General features: G+C 58.5%; 2 protein-coding genes across 2 annotated transcripts in view; both read left to right on the forward strand.

Moving 5' to 3' along the window:
* LOC104829199 (myocyte-specific enhancer factor 2B-like) overlaps positions 1-17410 on the forward strand; it is a 44320-nt gene extending 26910 nt beyond the window's left edge. The window contains exons 10-12 of the mRNA XM_010563310.1: positions 13811-13962; positions 15145-15216; positions 17263-17410. Of these exons, the coding sequence (XP_010561612.1) occupies positions 13811-13962; positions 15145-15216; positions 17263-17410 (372 nt within the window). The remainder of the gene's footprint in view (positions 1-13810; positions 13963-15144; positions 15217-17262) is intronic.
* A 508-nt stretch (positions 17411-17918) lies between these two features.
* The window catches only part of TMEM161A (transmembrane protein 161A), a 4214-nt gene continuing 4085 nt past the window's right edge, over positions 17919-18047 (forward strand). The window contains exon 1 of the mRNA XM_010563219.1: positions 17919-17946. Within this exon, the coding sequence (XP_010561521.1) occupies positions 17944-17946 (3 nt within the window). The 5' untranslated portion in view covers positions 17919-17943. The remainder of the gene's footprint in view (positions 17947-18047) is intronic.

Consider the following 18047-nt stretch of genomic DNA (forward strand, 5'->3'; position numbering starts at 1 on the left):
TCGGGGTTGTCCCCCCGCCAGCTCCCGCCATCAACCCACCCTGTCTCCGGTCTTTTTGGGGGTCCTCTCTTCCCGTCGGACAGCCTCGGGAGTGCTGAGGGGGCGTTGGAGGGGGCTGAGTTTTTGGGAGCAAAGCAAATGGGATTGATGGGTGCCCCCCTACACACACACCCCGGGCAGGGTTGTGCGGGGTGAACGTGGGTGCTGGGGTGAGCGAGAGCTGAAGTCCTCACCTCCACGCGCCGTGGTTTTGGGTGATAAAAAGGCTGATCTGGGGCAGACCAAGGGATCCTCTCCCCAGCAGCGGGTGCTGGGGGACGGGGGACATGACCAAGGGCATATCTGGAGGGGATTTGCCCCCATCATCCGACACAGAGGGGTCTCCCTCCCCACCGGCTCCCGGCAAGGTTTGGCTCCTCTTCATGCCAATGCTATCCTGTCTGCAAACCGGGATGCAGGATGCAGTCCAGGATACAACCCATGGGGTGATGGAGCCGTTTGACCCCCTCTCTACATCCCGATGGAGAGGTCAAACACAAACCCGTCCCTAAGTGGGGACCCGTGCGGGTACCCAGAGTGGGTTTTGTACATAGAGGCGGGTGCGGAGACCTCAAGGCCCTTCGCGAGGCTCCAGCGACGCCAGTAGAAACTTTTGCAATCCCCTTAAAGCATCGTCTCGGCCACGTGCGCCTTCCCAGCGCGGCGGCTGGGCTGGTTAAGATGGCTCAGTGGTGAGCAGAGTGAGATCAGTGTGGTTTTGGAGGTGATCGGTGTGGTTTTGGAGGTGACAACATTGCTCTTTTTTTTTTTTTTTTTGCAGAGGACAAATCCCCGTGTTGCTTTGATCACTGCGGTCCGGCAGCATCCCTCACTGGGGACGGGAATGGGGCGAAGCGGCCACAGCAAAAGGGAGCACCCAGGCCAGCGTGGGCAGAGCCCCAGGAAGACCACCCACCCCACAGCACCCTCGCCCTGGACGTCAAAGGATGGAGGAGCCCCGTGGGGCACCATGGACTGGACTTTCCTGCCCGTGGAAGCCGCCAGGCTGGGAGGAGGCTGCTCCTGGCACGGGTTTGCAGTGGCAAAGTTGTACGTGGCTGCCGGGGACGGGCTGGTTTGGTCGCATCCCTCCACGGCAAGCGCAGTGCCTGCAGAGCTAAGCAAGGGAAGTTAGCTTTGCTCCCCCAAGGATGCTCGAGAGCCCTTCACCTCTCCTGGACGGGGTAAGTTTGGGCTTTTCTTGCTTTCTTCTCCCTTCCTGCAAGCTCAGCCCTCCAGCACTGGGTTTTCCCCACAAAACCTCCCCCGAGCTCTCTCCAGCCGGATTTGGGGGGACCATGGAGCGGCGCCGTGGAAGGGGGCACCCACAATGGCTCTGCGCGTGGCTGGGCTGCTCCTCACCGTCAGGGCCAGGCAGGTAGCTGCAGTTGTCAGGCTGCAAGGTGCCACGCTGATTTTTTTTTCCTTGTTTTCTCAGGGGCAAAAACCCCAGCTTTTGTCCCCATTTTATTTATATTCCTCTTTGAAAAGGGTTAGATTTCCCCCTCAAAGCTAGTGGAAGACTGGGCTATTGATAACAGCTTTTGGTTGCCAAATAATTGACTTTTTCCCCCTATCTCCTTTTTAATGTACATCTAAAATTCTTTCCTCTATGACTCAAACCCATCCTTTTCTATGACTAAACAGCAGAAGGCGGAATTGTCCCCCCCTCACCTCTTGCTTTGCCCCCAGCTGGGAATGCAGCCTCCCCCACCATCCACAGATCCTCCTGCTCTGCTCCATCCAACCCCCCCATTTTCCCTGCTTGTAGACATTGGCTTTAGCTGCACAAGCGACTTCCATCTCCATCTGGGAGCCTGTTTTGGGGGGGTTGCAGTTTCATCCCACCCCCCCGGGAGCGCTGGGGAGGGGGGGTGGGGAGGAGCGCAGCCCCGCAGCAGCAGCAGCAGCATCGCATCCTTGGGAGTCAGTCAAGGGAGAAAAACCACATCCCCTGCGGTCCTCACTCCTCCAAGTTTTTTCACGTGACCGTAAAGCTGTCCGAAACATTAGAAAAAATAACTTTCACCTTTCCCAGGGTGAGCCTGGCAGGCGGCACGGGCGCTGCCACGGTGCCCGTCGGCAGCCCACGCTTTCGGGGCTGGTTTTCTGGCAGGGATTTGGCTCGGCCCCAGATGCACAATGGGGAGATGAGGAATATTATCCCCCATTTTGCCCCAAGACAATGCCTGTGCTGGAGGGGTTTTGGGTATCCGCTCATCGAGGCTGGATTTGCCTGGCTTTTCCTACTCACTGGCACCCCAAGGGGGATGTGGGGTGCATTCCCATGGGATCACCCTCCGGAGATGGGTCTGGGATGCTCCCATGGCACAGGGCAGTGGCAGTGCTTCTTTTTAGGGGAGCAAGGCACAGCAGCAGTCTTGGGGAGACGTACATCTCCCCAGGACCGCCGCCGCATCTTGTTCCCCATCGCCCACCCCCTCCGGCAAATATCTCCGGGGACGTTAATCCCGGCATCGACAGGCAATCTCCATCCGTGCGGAGACCGGTGCCATCCCATCTGGAGACCCCAAGATGCAGGGATGGAGCAGGGAGCCCCATCCAAGAGCGAGGGACACACCAATATGCCCAAATAATGACGCCCCATCGCTTTGGACCCCCCCTTCCCATCCATTTTTGCTTCGTTCCTTCTCCCCCCAGCTTTGAAACAGCTTCTTCTTCCTCAAAGCAATATTAATGATGGTTGATGGGAATTGTTGGTGCCGGCACCCAGCACAGCCCTGTGCCCAACGGATGCCCCGAGCAGATGCTCGGCGCCGCGGGCAAAGCCGTCCTCCTCCTCCTCCTCCTCGCTCTAAGATGGCCGGCGGCCCCAAAATGGTGCTGAGCATGAGACGCCATCTGCAAGGCTGGTCCCACGCCCGCCGTGGCCTTTTTATGCAAAGGGGAATTAATTAGATTTGAATATGGTAATTAAGCCATCAAGCCCCGCCGGGTGCTATGAGGTCCCTTCTTTTCTTCGGGCTTTCTTCTCACCCCTCTCTCCCGCCGCCCCTTAACCCTTCCCCCTCTGCTTTTTGCACCCAAAGTACCGCTGCTGCATCTTAATTAAACGCCTCGTCTAGGCAATGCCATCGCTGCCCCTTTTCCCGCGCCAAATTCTGTCCTTCCTGGGGATGCCGTCCGTCTGTCTTGGTCAACGGCTGCGTCTGTACCCCGTGTGCGTCCATTTATCCCCCCCCAAAAAAGCCAGGTGCTCGCAGAGGGATGAGGGCAACTACCCAAAAGGAGAAATGGGATTTTGCCAGGTGATGGCCACAGCAAGAAATCGGTCCAAAATTAATTCCCCAAAAGCTGGGTTGTATTTTAAGCATCTCTTATCCTCATGTTCCCAATATTGTCTTTTTTTTCCAACACCTATGGACTGTGGGAGTTCTGGTGTCACCCAGGTGCTGCCCTTGCCTGATGCACAGGGTTGGGTGAAGCTGCTTTTGGGAATTCTCCCAGGCTCTTTTGTGACGGGAAGGAAAAGAATCGAGCATTGAAGAAGCTTTCAACATCTATGCCTAGAAAAGGAATTTTTTTAAAACTGGGAATTAAAGCTTTCGCCATTACCACATTTCTTAATAGCATCCATCCAGTCACCCCGACCTGTAACTGCTGGGTCTTTATCCACCTCAGCTAGGTGACGGTGCAGAGACTGGAAAACTCCTGGAAAGAGGGATCTGCTTAGGGAACAAAAATAATCCCTGGAATATTTCTTATACATCTATCTATATTTATAAGGAAAATATTTCTCTTTTTTTCCCACTTACCTCGTAAGGCAAATGAAGGAAATTGGGAATACCTGTGGGAGCTCGTCAGAAAAGCCCCCGGGCGCTTTCTCGGCAAGTTGCTGAGAACTTGAATTAGCTTCTTTAAAAAACAGAATATTTGCAACGGGGTCATTTCTGGTAAAAATTTTAATTGTATCAGCAAGCTGCTTCCACCTGAAACAAGAAAAGGGCTGAGATTATACATACATATTATATATATACACATATATGGTGGGCGTGTGTGCATATATATATACGGTGATATGGTGTGTGTGTATATATATGGTGCTGGTAAGAGGTTCCCAGGGGTTTAATCCCAGCTGGCAGCTCGGCGGCAGGCGGGGGTGACCCTGGGGGCCCCTGCGCTCCCTCACAGCGCCGGCTCTGACCTACATAGCGGGTGCTGGATACGGCCACCCCGGCAGCCGCCGCAGACACCCGCTCCCCGCGGCCGGTGCGATGATGGACACGGGGGGGGGCCATCCCCAACCTCTGCTTTGGCCTCAGTTTGGGTGAAATAAGGGAGAAATGGTGGTTTTCTCCTCCGGCTCCTGCCTCGGGGCAGGCACAGGGTGCTCGCGCCCGGCTCTGGCAGTGATGCTCTGGGTGCCTTTGGGGACCGGTCCCTGGGCTCTCCTCACCCCGGACCAGGCTCTGGCTCTCTCCCAAGATGCAGCAGATGCCGATGGCATCTCCTGGGCCATATTTTGCAGCTCAGCCTGAAATAGGACCACGAGACCTGCCTGTGTTGGCAGCCCAGGGACCCAGCTTCATGGGGACACCAACCCCAGGGCGCTTGTCCCCACTGCCGCGGTCCTGCCGACTCCTCCTGGGATGGCAGAGGGGAGAGAAAATACACTGGAGAGAGGGAAAAGGAGCAGGAGAAGAGAGACGGTGAGGAAGAGTAGGGAAATCTATAGAGCAGGGGAGGAAAGAAACCAGTGAGAGAAAGAACTGTAGGAAAAATATTAAAAAACAAGGCAGGGAAAAGGGGCAGAATGGAAGAAAGAGCAGATAATGGAGGGGCTGATGGCCTGAGAGACAAGTCAGGGCGAGGCGATAAAGCAGGAGACGGGCAGATAAGACCCCAGGCAGCGCGAGCGGGAGGCAGAGCGTGGCGGCTGCGGAGCTGGTACCCACGGGAGGATGCTCGAGGCTCCAGCTCACGCCAGGGCTCAGCCCCTCTGAGGCTGGGACGGGAGGGGGTGGCAACGGTGGCAGCGAGGTCCCTGCCAAGCTGGAAAGACCCAAAGGTCTACAGTCACACGAGCATCCCCATATCTCATTAAGCAGGGGTCCCCGCTAACGAGCCCGGCCCGGCGGAGCAGGTGAGCAGCACCCATGGCAGGCAGGTGGCTGCGAAGCACAGGGCTATAAATCTCCCACGCGGTGTGGGTGCCGCCGAAAGCCTTCCAGCAGGATTTATCTCCCCTTCCCGCTTTCCCCGCCTTCCCGCAACCGCCACGTGGATTCCCCGCGGCAAGGGAAAACAAGCGAAGATGCTTTCTTTTGTCTCCGCCACCCGCTCGGCCGCGGCTCTCCAGCTCTAATCCACCTCAGCCACCTCCCCTCCATTCACAATTTTCTTCCCATCTCGGGAGTGGAAGAAAAGAGACAAACCTTTTTTTTTTTTTTTTTTTTTTTTTAATTAAAAAATAAATCAGCGTTGGGGAGGTGGTGGCACTGTTGGGGAAGGAGGGATGGAGACGCCCCAACAGCCGAGCCCGGCTCGGTCTGGTCCCAGGGTAACCCCAGGGGTTTCACCTCCCTGAGCCCCTGCACGATGCCCACCTCGGCTCACTGCTACTCCTTATTCCATAGAGCCCTTACAAACCATTTATGCTACTTCTGTGCAAAAAAAAAAAAAAAATTAATATAAATATAAGTGATGGATGTGCTGGTGAGAGCTCTGCATTGAGGGATCGGGGGGGAGAAGCGGGAGGAGGACGGAGAGCGCTTAAAAATTACAGTGGGAATTAGCAGGAGTCTAAGCTGTTGTTTGCGCTGCCCATTAGCATCTGCCTATTTATCTGTCACCAGATCCTCGTGGCATCTATCCATCCATCTGGATCCTTGTCAGTCTGTCTGCCTATCTAATTATCCATTAGCATGGCAAAGCGCCCCTGACAGCGGTCCCGGCGAGGCAGACGCGAGACCACCTCAGCTGCCCTTCACCATCGCGCGGATGCTTTTATGAGCTTTACCGACACGCGAGCAAAACCCCGCTCGTAGCTTTCACAAAACAATACCTTACGGCGGGCAGGGAAGGTTCTGCGAGGCCGCGGGATGCGGATGCATCCAACGGCAATGGGGGAAAGATGGGCTGGAGCAGGCGAACGCCGGGGGTTGCGTGGCAGGGGTTGTCCGTAGGGTGTCGATCGTATAGGGGGAATACGCGTGCGTGCCACGCTCTACGTGCACGCCGCGCCGCACGCTTTCGATGCTCCGTCTTGCCCATGGAAAACAAACCCCGAGGCCTCGCCCGGCACGGGCATCGCCACGCCGTGCCGCGGGCAGCTCCGGTGCCGGCGGCTCTTTGTGCCCGTGCCGCCGCGTGGGGTTTCTTTGTTCGCGGCGCCGGGCAGGTTCCCCCTCCCCGCCTGCCCACAGGCCCCGGCTCAGAGCAGCCGCCGAGGAGCAAATCAGCGGCGTTTGCATATTCAGAGCAGGTGGGGGCCCATATGCCTAAGATGCACCAGACAAAATTAGCCACCATAATCATAATCAAGTGTGCCGTTGTGCTGGGGGAAGGGAGAGCCTGGCAGACAAGCCTGATAATTATGAAGCTCAGCATGTGCGCAGCGGTTTTGCAACAATTATGCCTAGCTCAGCAAGCCGGCAATGATGCTTGTTACAACCACCCTCCATCGCCCACCCGCCCGCCGGCAGCTCGCTCCCGGGAGGGCTGCGCCAGCCTCGGTCCTCGCCGAGCCGCCGTCGGGAAGGGAGCACGAGGCTGGCGAGGGGCTGCGGGCAAGACCCCGTCCCGGTGGGTCCGTCCCTTTGCAAGCTGGTTTGTCGTTCGGCGACGGCCGTTGCTCGGGCATCCCCACTGAGCTGCCCTCTGCTCTCCCTGGGCCCCCACCACGTTCCTGCACCCTCCTCTTGCAGCAAAACCCCACGTTTCCCACCCGGACTGAACCCACGGTGTCCGAGGTATCTCCAGAAACCATCCTCCCCCGGCCCCGTCAGCACGCGGCTGCTCTCGCCCTGCATGGAAAACAACACAAACCCTTCGCATAAAGGAGCTCTGCCGCTCCAGCTTCGCTAAAATCCATTTATATTTGCCTCCCAGGACTTTCCCTTTCCCGTCCTCCTCTGCTCGCCCTGCTCTTTGCAGGGGAGTGTGTGTTATCTCCCGCTCATCCTCTCCACAGGCTGGGAACGAGGGCGGCGGCAGGAGGTGACACACCAGATTCATCTCCAGCCGCCAGCGCTCGAGGGCCGGTGTCACGCAGCATTTCCCTGAACGAACCCCGGGGAAGGGGAAGGGGAAGAAGCCGCGTGCGCGCGAGGCCGACGGGAGATGCTCCGCGGCACAGCGAGGACCAGCCCGTGCGCCGTGGTCTCGGGAAGCGGCGGCTCCGGGCTGCGCCGACACGACTCGGCCTCGAGCAGGATGCTCCACGGAGCCTTCCGACCCTCATCCAGCAGAGGAGGGGGGAAAATAAATTGGTTTCCTCTTTTAAATAGGCTGGAAGCTGCCTCGGCTTAAGCTGGGTCAGGGGGTGGTGCTGAGGGATGCTCGTGTTTCCCCGGGGTGCCCCAGTGCACTGGGCACAGGGGGGTTGTAGCAGTTTCCCTGGTGGATCGGCTATAAAGGAGCTCAGCGTGCGTGGAAATCACGGCTCTGCTTTCCCCAGCATCCCCCGTCTTCCCCTCTCCTGTTTGGCGTTTGGGGGGTCAGGATGAGCCCCCCCCCCCCCGGGCCCCCGGGAAAACCCTACTTGAAGCCCAGCAGTACCTGCAGCTCTGGGGTTAAACAGCTCAAAAGGACGATTTTCCACACAGGGAGGTTTGTGGACATACCCAGCATCCTGGCACCTCTCTGCCCGTTACCTCCTAGCTCAATTAACAGAAAGACGAGCCAAACCAGCACAGAAACACCCGTCAGCACTGGAGGATTGCTTCGCTCCGCACCAGATCAGCCAGGGGCTGGTTTGCTCCAAACTAGAGGATTTATCAGAAGATGATGGCAAAGCTGGTCAAGGACCAGTTTGGTTCATTTACCGTGGGCTATTTCCCGAAGTTCGGTGAAACAGCCCCAAAATCCAGTTTCTTCAGGATGGAGCAGCAAGTGCCTTTGGGGCCGGCACATGGGAGCAACTCAACTTCGTGGGGGAGATTTTGGGTCCCCAAAGATCTGGCCCGGCTGTTGGAAGAGCTGTCCCTCTCAGTCCCTGGGTGTCTGGCGAGTCATTTGGGGGATTTGCTGGATCCTGGCCAGGCTGGTTTTTCACCCCAGAAGCAGGAAAGGACGTGAGCCTTGGCAATTCCCCATCACTCAGCATCTGATCCGCACCGAAGGGCTCTCACTCTTATCCATGTGGGAATAGCGGTGGTAGCATCCGGCTCAATTGACCAATTTCTGTGCAGCTGGAGCATCTGGAAACAACCAAACCAGCCCACATTGGCCCAATTTCCCACCTGCAGAGATCCACTGCTTCAGCCCTGTTTTCGGTAGAGTTTGGAATAACCCTGCAGGAACTTGGATTCACGCCTGGTCCCTTCTTGCCCCGAATCACCCATCAAGAAGTCACCCTTTATCAGGATTTTCCAAATCCCAGCAAACTGGGGTCATCGTTGTGCCATGCGCCTTCACCGATCCTCCTCTTTCTGCCCCAAATATTAAGGTTTCCCTGGTCAATCCCTTCCAGAATAAATGCCTTTGCTTAAATCATGGAGCCCGGGATGCTGAGGGAGCTTCCCGGGGACTTTGCTGGGCCCAGGGCAGACCCCAAATCCCCCCATGCTGGGGGTTACTGGGGCTGCACCCATCTGCGGCAAAGGGACCTTAAAATATTCTTTGCTGGAGCTTTGGAAAGGAGCTTTCGATTGTTTTAATTGATGGAGGAATTGGACAGCAAACAGAAACACAGTCAAATAAATCAGCACTGCATTTTCACCACCTTTTCCATCCCCCAAAGCTAGTTTGGGAGCAGAGCGGCTTTGCAAGACTCGGGGAAAAAGCAAGAAAATTCCCCCACCTGTTTGCTTTTAAACAGGCTTTTTTTTAAAGGAAAAAAACAACAAAAAAACCTCGAAGGCTGTGAACAGCACCCGAAACCAAGCCGGGGTGTGCTATTCATGCACACACGCTATCCGAGGGGCAGGATCCCCCACTCCACACCCCACGGGGCTAAAGAGCAGCAACTCTCCGGACTATAAATTCCCAGATTCCCTGGATCTCACCAGCTCGGCTGTTATTGAGATGCAGGGAGCAGGGGAGAAGGTGACCGCCGACTCCATAAATATTATTGGGGGCGACGGGGCTGCGCGGGGCCGGCGGGCGCAGACAAAGCGCCCATTGAGCTGTCGGCAAAGGCGCGACGGCCCAGCTGCCGCGGGGAGCCAGGACGGGGGTCAAGGTCAGAGGTGGCCCCTGCTTGTATTATTCCCCCCCCCCAACCCAGCCCCTTTCCTCATGCCCATAAAATTAATAAAGTTAAACGGGTATCGCCGGCTCAGCGTGCCCACGGAGGATGCCGGGAGAAGCGGGTGCTGACGGCAGCAGCCACGTCGGTCATGCAGGAGGGGAAACTGAGGCACCGTGCAAGACCCCAGCATCGCACCCGCTCTGAGGGGGCAGTGCCGGTGTTTTTATCCCTTGGGGACCCTTTTGCGAATCTGTTTAATAACATATATGCTTAAAGGCTTGCAGACTTGACATCCCCAGCTCTGTGCTGGAGCGATCCCAGGACCATGCCAGCGTGGCCGGGGAGCCCATGGCCACCCCAAACCACCCAGCACCCCTGCCCTGTGCCCAGTTCTCCCTATGCCGAAGGTTTCTCCATATGGATGGAGAACCGGAGCTTTCAGCTGTGCGTGGGAGCTGCTGCAAGGGCAGCCTCCGACAGCCCCATCCACTCCCCAGGGCTGGGGGTTCAATCCTGCTGCCACATAAACTTAGATTTTTAAAATATTTTACTCCTTATTAAGCAATCCCTTAGCAACGCTTGTTTCCATGGCAAAGAGCAGAGAACCTCCATGCTGATGCTGAGCTTTGCCTTAAACTATAATTCAGCTCATTTTATTTGGGTGCTGCCCCGTGGGGCCAGGTCCCCAGCACCCATGGGGGCTGTCCACCCTGGGATAGACCACGGGTGCCTGTTCTGGGCTCCGAGCCAGGCTGGGGACACAAAGCAAGGGCCGTTTACCTGGGAAAAGGAGGTGTGCAGCATGTAGAGCCTCTTCTTGCAAAAAAAGAGGGCTTGGGGCACGCTGTGCACCCCAAAAAAGCCAGTCTCCATCCCCTGTAAGCCCAGCTCTGGAGCTCGTGTGGTTTAAAGGCAGAGCCGTGCCCAGCTGTGCAGCAGCCCAGGCTTCCAAAATTATGCTAATGAGCCCAGCCACCAGCAGGGCTGCAGGCTTTCCTTGCTTCCCTGCACCTCCAAGCCTTAATGAACTCAAGCAAACGAGGTGCAGGACACTGGGGCAGTGCTGGGTGCCAGCGGGTGCTGCAGCACCAAACGGAAAGGGAGGTGGGTGCTTTAGAGCCCGAGCTGGTGGGGGCTGGCACCGCACGGTGAGAGCTGCCCTTCGGGCAGCCTCGCTTTCCCAAAGGGGCATGGGAGTCACTTAAAAATTGGGATTCCTGCAAAAAATCCAAATGAAAAGGGTATTTTTTAGTTTTCAAAAATCCCACCGACGTTCCGTGCTCCGCTTGGCATTTTCGAAGAAATGGGTTTAATTCTGCTATCTCTATCCTCAGTGGAAAAAACTCCACTTGGGAGCAACGGCAGGTTCCTGGGACAGACCCTCCACAGGGACATTCCCTCCCAGAATCACCCAAGGTCCCCATTTTCCACCCCAGAGACCAAAATCAGCATTTCTGTGGGTGCGAGAAGCCCGGCAGACCTGGCATTGGTGGGTTTGCTCGTCTCCATCTCCCCGGGAGGAGAAAGGAAACTCTCCTTCCTCACCGCGCTTTTATTTTGCTGCAGTGGTAACGAATTCTTGCAGCGGTTCGTGCCCTGAAGGAGCCTTAAAACCTCCCAAATTTGACAGCCAAAAATAGCTATCGCTCTGCTTGTTTCCAAGTGTTCACTAGCCCTGATTTATTTACCCCAGTTATTTGAATCTGTCTCATGCTTTGAATCCCAAATCCTAAGCAGAATGGAAAAAAACCTGCATCTGTCATTTAGATGCTCTTGCACTCGTTGAACGGGGAGGGGGATTATCGTTTCTTCTGGCTGAAAGGGTGTCCCCTGTGCCGGGGTCCTGAGGAGGGCTGGAAAAGCTGAAAAAAATCATGGCTTTATCAACTCCTGGGATTTCCAAGCATCCGGACTGTGCGGCAGCTCCAGGGGTATTTTTCCCAGTCCTTAATATCCTTGTTTGCCGTGGGGGAGGCTGCCAGGACTGCGGGTGAGCAGAGCTCGGGGGGGACCCGTGGGCTGGATTACTCAGCGGCGTGGGAGCATTCGGCAGCAGAATTGCTGGTGGCATCCCCGTGCACCCTCTCTGCCCCGTGCCTGTGCTCCCCCATCCCGGAGCCCATCGTTGTGGATGCAGAAACCCCCGCCGCCTCCCTCCTCATCCCAGTTCCGACGTGGTTTTGTCCCCCGGGGTGCCAGCGGCATGCTGCTTGGGGAGTGCCGAAAAGCAAAACGCAGATTTTTGGTGCAGAAGGACCCGGGTCAGGTGTCCGTGGGGCAAATCCTGCACTGGGACACGGCCGGGACAAGGCTCCTGGTAGGCGGGGGGGCATCCGTGGGCTTTCGATCATGGCAAATCTCCTGGATTTTCTTCCCACTGGCTTGCACAGCCCAAATCTCTCTCCCTGATGGTATTTCAAGCCACCCGACACCCACTCTTAGCTCACTGTAGCTCTGTTTGGAAAGTTTTGAAATTCTGGGTCACTGGATGATTTGCACTCGATGATCTCCCCTGCTTGGGACCAGCATCTCTGGCACTGAGCACCCACCGGGCTGGGCTTGTGCACCGGCAAGGAGGGGCTCAAAACATTCCCAAAGCTGGGAATGAAGGGATGAAGGGCAGCGAGGGTGGATGGGGCTGCGGGGAGAGGAGGGTGCCCCCCATCCTCCTCATCTCCCCCAAAACAGGCTCAGCTTTTCTCATGTACATACACTTATGCTCGCCTCCGCCACGCTGCTGGAGAAGGGGTGAAATTAATCCCTATGGAAATTTATTTAAATGAATTCCCTGCCTGGACACTCAAGCTGTTCCCAGCCTGGCGAGGGCAGGGCAGACGGGGGAGGATGGAGTGCGGACCCCCCGGGCACCCCAATTCCCCCATTACAGCCACATCTCATGGGGGTTATTCCCCCCCAGGCAGTTGCCCCAGTGGTGCCGAGCCGTGCCACAAACCCAGATTTGGGCCCACAAACTGCCCCAGGGCTCCCAGGGGGTCACTCATGTCTTGCCCCCATGTTGGAGCAGGGAGAAGATGCCAGCAGCTCTCGCTGCACCTCGGCGAAAGTCAGGGTGGACATCTGAACAGGTTGGTTTTTGCCCCATAAGCTGTGGACCTTGGTCAATTCACTAGGGAAAAGAGAAATTAGCTGAGCATGTCAATAAATAAGAAATACTGGTTTTCCTGCCTAAAAAGCACCTTGGTCTATTAATTAAATTCACGCTATGTGCAGCAGCAGGACTGAGCCCTTCCCATTCCCATCGCACTGATTGAGCTGCTGAGATCCTCGTCCCAGCCCCAGCCATCCTTACGCCAGGCGCTTGCGCTGATGTTCGGCTCAAGTGGTCTCACCCCACGAGATAGGGGAGGTGTGGGGGGGGCAGACGGGGACCCCCTTGGCCTCAGGGAGGCAGAGCAAGAACCGCAGTGAACCCCAAGCTCCTGGGAAGCGTGGGCCCCCCCCCCCCCCGTGCGTGGCCCCGATTCCGTACGGCAGCAACGCAGCCGGCCCCGGAAAAGGGGATCCGAGGCATCTGCATCCCCCGGACAAGGCTCCTTTGAGATGGGGCACAGATGGGGTATTGTCAGCGCAGGCAAGGGGTGAGGGAGATCCGGGAAGAGGGTTTGAAGTGGGATTGTGATGGGAAAGGTTGGGTTTGCAGGGAGCTTGACCTCGCGGGGGACCTCCCCGACATCAAGCATCCACCCCGCGCCCCGGCATCTTTGCGGTATCCCGGAGGGAGAGCCCAGGCAGGCTCTGGCAAAACCCGAGCATAAAAGCATCGAGGAGGAGCTTTTCGGAGAGGAATATTCACGCTGAAGCATCAGGCGATCTCAGCACGTGCAAACGCGCTCACGCCTTCGCCAGCCCTGCGTGGGCATCCATGCGCACGGGTGGGGGATGCACGGTCCCCGTGTGCATCCAGCCCTGAGGGCGTCAGTGTGTTCGGGGTCGGGGGGGGGCTCGGGGAAAAGGAGGGTGCCTGCACTGATTCCCCACCCCACGCAGACCACGGAGGGAGGGGGACCTGAACCCCAAAGCCAGCAGAGCGCTGGTGGGGGATCAGGGCTGGGTGAGCCGGCAAGAACAGGCACTTCTCGGGGATTTATGCCATGCAGCACTTGTCAGCGCAGCTTTAGCACCCCATAAAGCAACGCCGAAGGCTGAACGTGAAGGGAGAACACAAAGACGCCCCGACTGGCCAATTAACGAGCAAATTCGGGCTCAGGCCCTGCAAAGCTGCGTAAGGGAAAGGCTTGGGGGGGTTGGAAATGCAGCCGTGGGGAGGACGGGAAAATGCAGGAGGAGACTGGAATTAGGGGAGGGGTGCGTGCACCGCGATGTGGCATGGCAGCCCCGGTGCAGGCAGCAGCTAACGCCATGTATGTTCATTTGCAGGCAGCTGCCCGGCAGCGCACCGGGGGCTTTGCTGACTGCACCCCACAGTCGGGACATCGGGACCCCCCACAAGCGACCGACAGCAACAAGGACTTGAAGAGGTGCCACCGCATGGCCGGGGGACAGCGACCTGGCACAAAGCGCGGCTCCCGGTAAGGATCTTTTGGAGCAGCCCACGGGAATGGGGTGGGAGGTGGGAACCCCACGAACCCCACAGCGGTGCCCAGGTCACCCCAGAGGTCTCACTGCTTTAGGAGCATCGCCTTAATGGACTTACAGGAGTTTTGCAGGACACAACTCCCTCCCCTGCCTGGGCGGGAGCTCTTCTCTCCATTAGACACCAGCAGCGATGTGGTTTTTCCTGCTCCTGCTGTCACCTGCCCTTTTTCAAGATGTCCCAAGCTGTCACCAACCACTTAAATACATGCTGGCCCCAAACTCCTGCCTATCTCCACCGCAGGAGGCTGGAGCCAAACCCTAATAGAAATGTCCCCAAGCACACGGTGGGATGGGGACTGAAATTATTCGGGCAGGGAGTTGGCGTTGCGGTGACACTGTCACCTCCTGGCCGTCCTGTGGGAACTCAACCCCGGTTGTCACTGGGCTGGGCCTGGGCTCACACCATTTTCTCCCATTAACAGGTGACATGAGCAGATGCCGTGGGGTCCGGGTGCCCGAGAAAGGCTGGAGAAAAGCAAGGCTGGGTTTGAAGCGTGGGCAGGATCCGTGCGGATGCCCTTCCCATCCCCAGGGTAAGGGCTTCCTCCCTCTTTTCCCATATAAGCAGCCCCAAGGCTGAAGGCTGACATGCCCAGGGGGTCCCACCCGGGGGTCCCCCCCATACCTTGGTGCTGGACGGGTGCACGGACCACGAGATGACACCCCGGGAAGCTGGAAGGACACAGCCACTGCCACCAAGCCCGAGGCACCGGGAGGATGAGGTCTGCAGCTCAATGAGGCGAAAGGGAAAAAAAAATCACACGCATTAAAGGTGTTCAAAGCCCCCAGCCGTGTTGCAGCCTGGTCTCCCTCGCGCCGCTGGTGTTTGAGCAGAATTTTGTCCCTTTTTCTTGCAGGACCCCCCAAATCCCCACAAGACCCGGTGTCTGGGGTGTGTTTCCTTCCCAGTGGGTCAAACTTTTATCTTGCCAGCCCTCTCCTTTCCCATGGTGGGAGGCGAGGAGTGCCCCGTGGGGGTCCCAGCCCCAGAGGGGACGATGTCCTGTCCCTTTTGGGCTGGGGGGAGGCAGGAGCAGCCCGGCTTTGGGCTTGGCTGGTGTGGGGACAGGCACATCTCCCCTCACCCTCACTCCCTCTTCTCTTTTCCACCCCAGACCTGGGAATCGGGTCCAGCCCCGCTTTGCTGGTCCACAGGTCTCCCCGGGGGTGGCCCTGATGGGGGACGGGTGGGACAGGTCGAGCAAACTGGGACCCGGGAGGGACAAACACCCAGCCAACACCACCAGCTCCCAGTGCACTGACTGGTTGCTCCAGCCCCAGCTGGTGCAGCTGGTCCTGAGACTCCCTCCAGCCCCACAGCTGCCGGTTTTCTGACTTTAAGTCAAATTTCAAGGCAAAAATAGAGCCTGGAGACCTGCAGCTCCAGGAGCAGACAGGGGATGATGCACAGCGTCACCGCAGAAGTTGGTGACTCCGGTTGCTCACTCGGTATCGGGATGCCGGAGCCGTGGAGCCAGTGCCAGGTCCAGCCGGCGTTGCTGCCGTGGTCCCCTCCCCACGGAGGGCTGCGAGATCCCACCAGTGTTTCTGGTGACCAGTTAAACACAGCGTGGGTGACGTGGGGCCAGGCTGGCTCCCCTGTGGATGTATCAGAAGGACGTCCTCGCCGAAATCCCTGCCTCCGAACCCCCCCCAGCACGCGCTCGCCCGCCACCGCCAGCGACCCAGACGCCCAAATATTGAGCTATACATTAAATTACCCTGGGGAAAGGGCCGGGAGGGAGCCGGAGCACGTCGGAGGGAGCGTGGCAGTTTGTTATGCTAACCGAGGGGGGCTCCGCTCAGGGGACGTGTCGGAGAGGTCTGAAGAGCAAGGAGTTCACAGGCCCTCTCCTTTTGTCATGCTAAAAGTGCAACACAGAAAATATATACAGGCAGCTGCTCAATGGACCGTGAAATACAAGTGATTTCTCCGGGAGCCCTGGGTAATGCGATGCAGCCCGGACAATGCCCGCCACCGCCCGCCGCCGCCTTTGTGCAAAATGGGAAACTTCTGGGGGGGGTGTGTGGAAATGGGCACAGACCAGCTCCAGGCATGCCAGCTGCCCCCAGCATCGCCCAGAGGTGGAAAGTCCTCGAGTCCATCCCTAGCTGCAGTGCCCATGGGGTCCCCCAGCTATGGGACCAGTGGGAGCCCAGTTGTCCCAGGTTGGGCTCCGGCTCAGTGGGTGCCGTGTGGCTGCCAAACCCCAGTCCTTCAAGGAAATATCGCTCCGGTGTGTACGGGGACCATGCTGGGTCTGGCACCCCCTTGCCGGGCGCAGGGCCGGGGTCCCCCGTTAATTCAGTGACTTTACAGCAGCACCGACAACGGCCCGTCGCAGCAGCTCCCTTTGCTGATGCTAATTTGGGCATCTCGGCAGGAGCGGTGTAAAATCAGACCTCAAAGGGGCTTTTGTGTCCTGGGGGAGGGCGGCTGGGCTGGGGGTGCTCTGAGCATCCATCTTCCACCTTTCCCTCCTTTTTTTGTGTCTCGGCGGAGCTGAAAGCCGACGCCGTGGGGGCTGCGAGGATCCTGGGGCCCTGCATTTGTTCCAGAGAGGCGCAGCCACCAGTTTGGGCAGACCCTGTGGCCAGTGCTGCGCCCCCGTGCAAGGGCTGGGGGGGTCTGGGGGTTCGGGGGGTGGGGCACAGGCTCTGCCCAGCCAGCAAAGGTGATGGAGCAGGCTGCTCCCCGGACCCTGGCTTGGCTCGCAGTCGGGGGCACCTGACAGCCAGGATCAGGCCACTTGGGGCTGGCTGGGAGAATTTTTGGAATCACAGCCCCTGAGTTCTCCCCCCGCCGTCAGCGGAGGGGCTGCTCAGCTCCCGGCCAAAGCTGGCATGGGGGCACACGGGGGGCTGCATGCCCGGGCTGCTCTGGGGGGGTGCTGGGGAAGGGCAGGGGGACGTGGTACCCCCCAAGCCTGGGTACCCCAACCCACGGGGGATGCTCGGGGCACGGGCGGGAAGCGACATCTAGCGGGAAGCGCATCCCGTTGCCTGGGAGATCGATATCCATGGCAACCCCTCGGGGCCACCAGCACCCTGCCTGGACCAGGAGCACCCACTAGCACCCACAGATGCCCCCCACACCCCGTTGGGTGCTCCTTGCAGGGCAGGGCTGTCACGGTCCGAGGTAACCCCGAGCTCGGATGAAATGCCTGCAGACCCCCGCCGTGACGCAGGCGCTGGCGCTGTGGTGGGCCCTGAAGCCCCTTACCCACCGTCAGCCGGGACGAGCTGCACCCAACGGGCTCTGCCCTGGCCTCGTCCACCATCGGCTCCTCCGGTGCTCACAGGGAGATGCGGCTGGGCAGCAGCGAGGGGATAAATGCAGGAAGGGAGCCCGTTTCTTTCGCAAGGAAGACGTGGGCATAAGGACGAGGTGGGCAAGATGCTTGCAACCTTGTCCTCCAGGGAGAGCACCGGGGAGGGGAAGGTCCCAGCTCACCCAGGACGGAGGAGGACAGGATTGAGCCACCCAAACCCCTGTGCCCTCCCTTACCCCCAAAATTCAACGCCCGGGGGCTGCGTGCAGGGATAGGTATCGCAGAACCTCAACCCGAAGGGGCCCTTCAGGTGCAACGGCACACCCACATGCATGCACATCTATACATAGGAGGTGCAGCCACGTCCACATATATGATTTGTTATCTATATATCCACGCGGCCGCTGCTGCGGCTGTGCCGGGACTCGAACCCGTAACCTCCGGACAGCGCCGGGGACCACAGCTCCCAGGAGGCAGCGCCCGCGGAACTAGGCGCCGCGGAGAGCCCCGCCTCCACCCAGCACCGCCTTTCCATTGGCCGAGAAGCTGCCAATCAAAGTGAGGGCGGCGGCGGATTGGCCGGCGTGGGGTGGCGGCGGTGGCGGGTAAGCTTCCTGCGGCCGCCTTTGCATTGACCCCGGCATGGTGAGCGCGGATCGGGGGTGTCTGCCCGGGGGGGCTGGCCCCAGGGGTGTCTGCCCGGGGGGTGCATCTCCAGGCTTTTTTGGGAGGGTGCACGCCTGGGG

This window comes from Haliaeetus leucocephalus, unplaced genomic scaffold, assembly GCF_000737465.1.
Source record: "Haliaeetus leucocephalus isolate CR32 unplaced genomic scaffold, Haliaeetus_leucocephalus-4.0 Scaffold164, whole genome shotgun sequence".
In the NCBI taxonomy this organism is placed as follows: domain Eukaryota; kingdom Metazoa; phylum Chordata; class Aves; order Accipitriformes; family Accipitridae; genus Haliaeetus; species Haliaeetus leucocephalus.